Source organism: Rhinatrema bivittatum, chromosome 16 (genome assembly GCF_901001135.1).
Source record: "Rhinatrema bivittatum chromosome 16, aRhiBiv1.1, whole genome shotgun sequence".
NCBI lineage: Eukaryota > Metazoa > Chordata > Amphibia > Gymnophiona > Rhinatrematidae > Rhinatrema > Rhinatrema bivittatum.
This window is the reverse complement of record NC_042630.1, coordinates 11,063,262-11,070,725: the sequence shown is the minus strand read 5'-3', so window position 1 is coordinate 11,070,725 and position 7,464 is coordinate 11,063,262. Positions and strand designations below refer to the sequence as shown.

The following is a 7,464-nucleotide window of genomic DNA, read 5'->3' as shown; positions in this document are numbered from 1 at the left end:
GAAAGGAGAGCTCTTGAATGCACATTACAGATGATTTAAGTTCATCTGATAAAAGGGTATCAGTTACAGTGTGCCATAGTCTTTTGCCTATGATATTCCTTCCTTTGCATGCACATACACACAAGTTTTAGAGTGCCCACACTTTTCCAGACTACTTTAATGTGCATGGTAAGGTCATATTTCATAGCACACTATATTTAGGGGTAGATTTTCAAAGGGGTACGCGAGTACGATACCCCCCGAAAACCTACCCCAAACCCCCCCCTGCGCGCTGAGCCTATTTTGCATAGGCTCGGCAGCGCGCGTAAGTCCCGGGGCTTGTATGGAGGGGGCGTGTCGGGGGCATGTCGGGGGCGTGCCGCGAGTGACACGGCGTTTCGGGGGCGGCGCCGCGGGGCGTGGGTTCGGGCCGGGGGCGTTCCGGGGGCGTGACCACAGCCTCCGGACCAGCCCCCGGACCGGAACTCGGAGCACGGCAGCTGGCCCGGCGTGCGCAAAGTTACGCCTGCTTCCAGCAGGCGTAACTTTGCCGACAAAGGTAGGGGGGAGGTTTAGATAGGGCCGGGGGGGTGGGTTAGGTAGGGGAAGGGAACGTAGGCAGGCTGCGTGGCTCGGCGCGCATAGGCTGCCGATTTTGGGCAGCCTTGCGCGCGCTGACCCCGGATTTTAATGGATACGCGTGGCTACGCGAGTATCTATTGAAATCCCGCGTACTCTTGTTCGCGCCTGGTGCACGAACAAAAGTACGCCTGTGCGCAGATTTATAAAATCTGCCTCGCAGCGTGCAAACAAGCACCTTAAAGTATTTGCTAAAATTTATTGAATAGGCTGTTTATTTATTTATTTTTAAAACTTATATTAAGCACGTATTCAGGGTGGATAACAAGCAAAACATTCATAAAATTTTAACCTAAATAACTTCATACAATAAAAAACAAATTAAATAATTTAAATACAACATATAGGGGTGGATTTTCAAAGGGTTACGCATGTAAGTTACGCGTGTAACCCTGAGAATCTTCTCCTGTGCGCGCCGAGCCTGTTTTGCATAGGCCCGGCAACGCGTGCAAGCCCCAGGATGTGCTTATGTCCCGGGGCTTGAAAAAGGGGGCAGGGAGTGGGCAGGGCGGTCCGGTGCGGGGGGCGGAGCCTCCAGGCACAGCGGCCATTTGCCACTGTGCTCGGGATCGCGGGCCGGCACGCGTAACCTATGCCTGCCCGGAGGCAGGCGCAACTTATCAGATAAAGGTAAGGGTTTTTTTAGGTAGGGCTGGGGAGCAGGTTAGGTAGGAGAAGGGAGGGGAAGGTGGGGGGCGGAAGGAAAGTTCCCTCTGAGGCTGCTCCTATTTCGGCTTGGCATGTTGCACAAGTGTGCACACCCTTGTGCGGGCCGACCCTATAACATGCATGCAGCTTCGCGCACATTATAAAATCGGGTGTAGATTTGTGCGCGCTGGATTGCACTCACAAATCTACGCCCACGCGTAAATCTTAGAATCTGGCCCATAGAAGATAAATATATAAAATACAGAAAAACATAACAGATCAAAGACTGCCATCTTACAAATCCACAATCATTTGCCTACCGTTTAAATCATCACAAAATACACCAAATATCCATGCACCTTCACAGATTGCCACATAGAGGCTAAGAAATTACCTCCACACATTAATCCTGGAGTCGTTTACTGCAAATTGCTAAAAGCTTTTCAAAAATAATGTCTTCACTACTTTTTTTAAAAAAGAAATGCAAGTTAAGGGGTAGATTTTAAAATGTGCGCACATGTAGGTCCAATTTTGTAACATGCACACGCAGGAGGAGGAGCAAGATGAGGAGAAGAAGAGGGACACTCAGCTGACAGCAACTCTGACATGCACTCAATATGTCTGCCAGCATGAAGGTGGCTGGAAGAAGGGCAGCTGAGCAGAGGAGGACCTTGAATCTCCAAAAGAGGTGCAGGCCAGAGGCCAGTCCAATGGAGAGGCACATTATGGAACAGAAAGTCTGATAGACGGAGGAGATCTCAGACTCAGGACTCATATCCAGGGCCTGAGAGATATCAGAAAGAAGGAAATGCAAGGTGCAAGGCAGAAACTAAGGGGCATTCATGAGCATCAGGAGGCTCAGACTGCAGTGAAAAGGGCAGTGCTGCAGAGAATGCACTCCTGCAGTCCACAGCTTCCCAACAGCTCTGTACTATATGATAGAGATGTGCAATCGTTTATCATGAATTAGGCAATTTCAATGAAATTGCCTAATTCGTCGTGGGTCGGGGCCCCCGAACCCCGAAACAGATTTTCCCCGAACTTCGGGGAAAATTTGTTTTTTGGGTTTGTATGGGGGGAGGGGCACATTTTATTTTTTTAAATAAAAAACCACCCCCAAGCATTACAATTAACTATAATACAACCCCCCCCCCCCCCCACCACCACCCCATCCCTCCCCAAGGCTTACTAACATCTCTGGTGGTCTAGCGGGGTCCTGCAAGTAATTTCTCCCTCCATGCTGTCAGGCTGTTGGGCCTGCCTCGCATCAAAATGGCACCGATAGCCTTTGACCTACTATGTCACAGGGGCTACCGGTGTCATTGGTCAGCCCCTGTCACATGGTAGGAGCAATGGATGGCCGGCACCATCTTGTGCTCCTACCATGTGACAGGGGCTGACCAATGGCACCGGTAGCCCCTGTGATATAGTGAGGGCAAAGGCTATCGGCGCCATTTTGAATACTGGCAGCTGACGGCCCGACGGCATGGAGGGAGAAATTGCTCGTGGGACCCCGCTGGATCACCATGGATGTTAGTAAGTCTTGGGGAGGGATCGGGATAGTGGGGGGTTGTATTTAATGTATTATTGTACATTTTAATGCTTGGGGTGGATTTTTTAGAGCTTTGTTTTCCTGCATAGTTTTTTGAGCCGGTTTCGTTTTTCCCATTTAATTTTTTGTTCGTTTTTCCAAAAAACTAACTGAGGAAAAATGAATTTTACCCCGAAGCATCTGACTTAAAAAATGACCCCGAAGAAAAAAACGAAGCTCATCTCTACTATATGATACCTCCCTGGATGCAACCCCCACCAGCCTTTGCTGCACCACCACCCTGGATGGGGCCTCCCCAGACTGGAGTTCCACCTGCTCCATTGGCAGCTCCAAATAGCTGCCAATGGACCACCAGCTGTACCACCAGCTGTACCACCATCCATTGTGGTTCCACCTCCTCTTCTGCCACCATTATCCACACAAATGCAGCCTATAATATCACCACCACCACTGCCACAACCACTGAGTCTAAGACCACAGGTAGCTGATGAGGAGAGGTGCACCTCCATTTCAAAAAATGAATAAGATCAGAGAAAGGTATTCCAAGAAGAGTTAGAATTCAGGACCAAATACTGCCAGTTGCTAGTCTGAACATTTATAGTGGGTACATTTATTGCACAATTGCTTTACTTTGTAAAATAAGACTCTAATTTCTTAACAGAAAAAATGTAAGCATGCAGATTCATTCACAGCCTCTGGAGCAGTAGGAAGACTTAGTAATCATGCAGTGGTGACACTTAGTGGCTGATCTTACAGCCCATGCTAACTGATATCTAGAAGGATCCACAGTTCATGGTCTTGCCCCTTAAAATTGTTGTTATGATTGCAGGGCTGAGTTGAGAGGAAAAGTATAAATGGGAAATTTCAAAACAGGTGCAATATAAATATATTAAAAGAAAATGATAAATAACTAAATAAATAAATAAATAATCTTTAGGGAGTTGCAACTGAAAGCTCAGAGCAGCATAACCCAATAGAATCTAATTTTCGAGGTCCAAAAAAAAAAAGCAGAAGGAGACCACCAGGGTCAAATGAAAAATAATCATCTGAGGAAGGGGCCTATGCAATCTTAAAAGTGAGTTAACATCTTTAAATAATTGGTTGCCTCAGAGAAATTAACACAACATAAAGAAAGACACTTTGCGTATAAATCTGCTTTACTTTGCTATCATTTCCTTTTCTAATTGTAAACTCAGATTCTGATTTTTTTCAATAAAAAAAAAAAATTAGGCATGCTCTTTCATTCCCAGCCCCTGGAGCAGTAGGGAGCCTCAGTCATCATTCAATGGTGACATCTAGTGGCTTGATTTAGGGTCCATGTTAAGTGGGTTGGAGAAGGGTCCACAATTCATGGCTCCACCCCTTAGAAATGTTGTTCTGATGGTTTTCCTGACTTAAGAGGAAATGTATAAACTTGGGGGGAAAAATTCCTAGGGAGTCGCAAATGAAGGTTCCTAGTATCTTAACCCAATAGGGACAGATTTCAGAAATCTAAAATAAATGCAAGAGGAAACCACCAGGTCAAATGAAAAATAATCATCTGAGAAAGGGACCTGTGTGATCACAAAAGCTAGTAACATATTTAAATAATTGGATAATTCTTTGGTTGGCCTAAGAGAAGATATCACAACATAAAGACACTTTTCCCCAAATTTGTTTCCTTAGGGCCCCTTTTACTTCTTTGCTCCTCAGGCTGTAGATCAGCGGGTTTAACATAGGATTGATAAAGCAATAAATAAAGGCCAAAACTCTGTCATCTGCAGAGCCTGCATCTTGCTGAAAATATGCAATCATAGCATTCCCAAAGAATAAGGTCACCACAGCAAGGTGAGAGGAGCAGGTTGAGAAGGCCTTGCTTCTCCCATCTGTGGAATGCATCCTCAGCACGGTGGAGATAATGTAAATGTATGAGGACACAATGACCAGGAATGGTATGAGAAGAAAAAGTAGAACTGCAGCCAATCTGAAATTCAAATAAGTGTTTGTACAAGACAACCTCAATACCGATAGACCATCACAGAGGAAATGATGGATTACCTTAGACCCACAGAATGGTAAACTTAATATATATGAGATCTGTCCAAACTGCAACATAGTACACATAATCCATGAGCCCACAGCTATATGAACACACTTTTTGTTGCTCATGACAATGGAGTAACGCAAGGGGTTACATATTGCAACATAGCGATCATAGGCCATGATACCAAGAAGCACACATTCCTCACTGCCAAAAAAAAAGAAGAAATACATTTGCAATGCACATCCAAGAAACGAGATGCTTCTGTCCTCAGCCAAGAGGACCACTAGTGTTCTTGGGGCTGTAACTGTTGTAAAACAGATCTCCAAGAAGGACAAATTCCTGAGAAAGAAGTACATAGGTGTGTGGAGAACAGGTTCCACTGTGAGGATGGTAAAAACGAGCAGGTTTCCCATTACAGCCAGGATGTAGATGATAAGCAATAGTAGAAAAAGGAATTGCTGGACCGTTGAAGAGAGGTCTGAGAATCCCAGGAGGATAAAGCCACTTATTACACAGGTCTGATTTTCCAGTGCCATCTCTTCACGTTTAATCTAAAGTGGATATAGAGTGCACAGTTTATTAATGCATTTCTCATCCAGTGCAGGAATCTAGTAAACAATAACATATTGCTTTAAAAGAAAGCAGTATACTAAAGAACCCACTCAGAGTGAAAAAAGAAACAAATATTAAAAAAACATAATTTCACCCTAATATGCAATGCAAATGAATCTAGAAATATTTTTTTAGCTGGATCTCATAAAAAGGCACTGAAGACTATACCATGTAAATGGTGTCCTGTGTCTTATACATTGAACAAGTACCTACTTTGCATTTATAATCATTGACCCAAAGGAGAATCCAATCTAAGGTAAGCCCAAGTCCAAATATCTTGAGGCTCCAACAGGAAAAAGAACTTGATGTACACCAGTAACTTAGGCTAATGCTGTCTCTTAAGTCTTATGCTTAACCCAACATAAACCCAACACCGCAGCATTTCAAATTTAACTCTTCTTCAGGGGTCAAGGTTAGCACCCGGTGAAAAGGCTAAAGCCAAATGGGCAAGAAATACCTCTTGAAAAATCAGAGCATAGTTTAAATCGGAGGTTGGACAGGCTGTCACTCCCACTGCGTTCTGTGACAGCCTGTCGGCTCGCACATGTTATAAAATCGGCGCGTCCATGTGCACACACTGGGAACCGCAAGCACATGGACGCCTGCATACCTGTTCAAAAATCTACCTCTATGAACCAAATTAAGGAGGTAATTTTTAAAGGAGTTTCACACATACATGTAACAATTGCAGGCCTAAATATATGTTTGTAAGTTTCGAGCCTCTAAAGTTATGTGAATTTTCTGCTGAAAACTTAAGGTCCTAGATTCAGCTAAAAAATAAGCACCTAATTTAGATACTCTGCTTTTTTAAATATTTGCCTCAACATATACAAACCAATCTTTTTCAAAGCTCTCACATATTTTCTGTCCATTGAATACTTCAGCATGGTTTTCCTCACTATTTAAGGCATTGTCTGTATTGATCCGTTTTTATGGATATGATTGCCTTTGAAAACCTTTTCATAGCTGAAGCAGTCTCATGCATTCTTCATGGCCTCACCTTGCTTTGACTTTTATTTGGACACAACGTAATATAACGTCCTTCCATCAGCCGCTGCGAATTATGGGCCAAACTAAAATCAAACAGAACATTAGCTATGCTGTATTTATTTATTTATTTATTTATTTATTTGTACATTTATATTCTGCAATATTCATAATTCTACATGAACAGTAAAACATTCATAAAAAGCACACAAATGACAAAGTAAAACAAACACGAACCACTACCATGCCTCATGCCTTATTACACAACTTATAATCAATATAAGTCAAAAAATGAAGTCTCAGCAAAACTGCTAGTGGCAAAAGTCATACCATGTCCCGCATCCACAAGACTCAAGGGCTAATAGCAAAGAACATGACACATGTTGTCTCCTGCATTCAGGAGTCCTGAGTAAGCAACAGGATTTTCAGGTGGATAGACTTGCTTCAGCTCTTAAGCTCTTAGGATGCAAGTTCCAGAGAGTAGGATCTGCAATGGAGAAGGTCCTATCCTGGTTCTCTACTAAGTGAGTTGCTCTGACTTGAGGGAACATCTAAAAGATTCTTCCCAATAGAACAAAGAAAATGCAAAGGTCTGTAGATGTATTTTTAAAAAAGCACTAAAATAAGAGGTGCATCACTGATTAGGCATTAATTTTGCATTAATATAAGAATTTTAAATGGGATACAAATTTGAATGTGTAAACAACATAGAGAAATTTAGAGAAGATCCACCTTGGATAACAGAGTTAATTTCTGTAAAAGCAAGTTCCAATCTAAACTATAATCAAATCTACTCTGATTTCCATTTTTTAACTCCTCTTAATACTCACAAATTGACTGCTTTGAGGATGACAAATTTCCCTGATAAGGCAGGCAAAACTGGTGCTATTTGTTTCACAGATCTGAAATGAATTATAATGAAATCTTAATACCAGCAGTAGATGATATTACAACTCTGAGTCTCCAACTTATAAAAAAGCACACTAGGCGAAACTGTGCAAATTTGAGTCATCAAAATATCCAG

The 7,464-nt window shown here is 42.9% G+C and overlaps 1 protein-coding gene across 1 annotated transcript; it reads right to left on the bottom strand.

The window, feature by feature from the left end:
* Window positions 1-4,429: 4,429 nt before the first annotated feature.
* Window positions 4,430-5,377, bottom strand: LOC115077246 (olfactory receptor 10A7-like). Its single transcript, XM_029579530.1, has one exon. It carries the CDS (start codon window positions 5,375-5,377, stop codon window positions 4,430-4,432), a length of 948 nt encoding a protein of 315 aa, XP_029435390.1.
* Between the last annotated feature and the right edge of the window lie 2,087 nt (window positions 5,378-7,464).

Excerpts from the sequence above, each read along its gene's own strand:
- LOC115077246 (XM_029579530.1), bottom strand. The coding sequence starts at position 5,377 with ATGGCACTGGAAAATCAGACCTGTGTAATAAGTGGCTTTATCCTCCTG.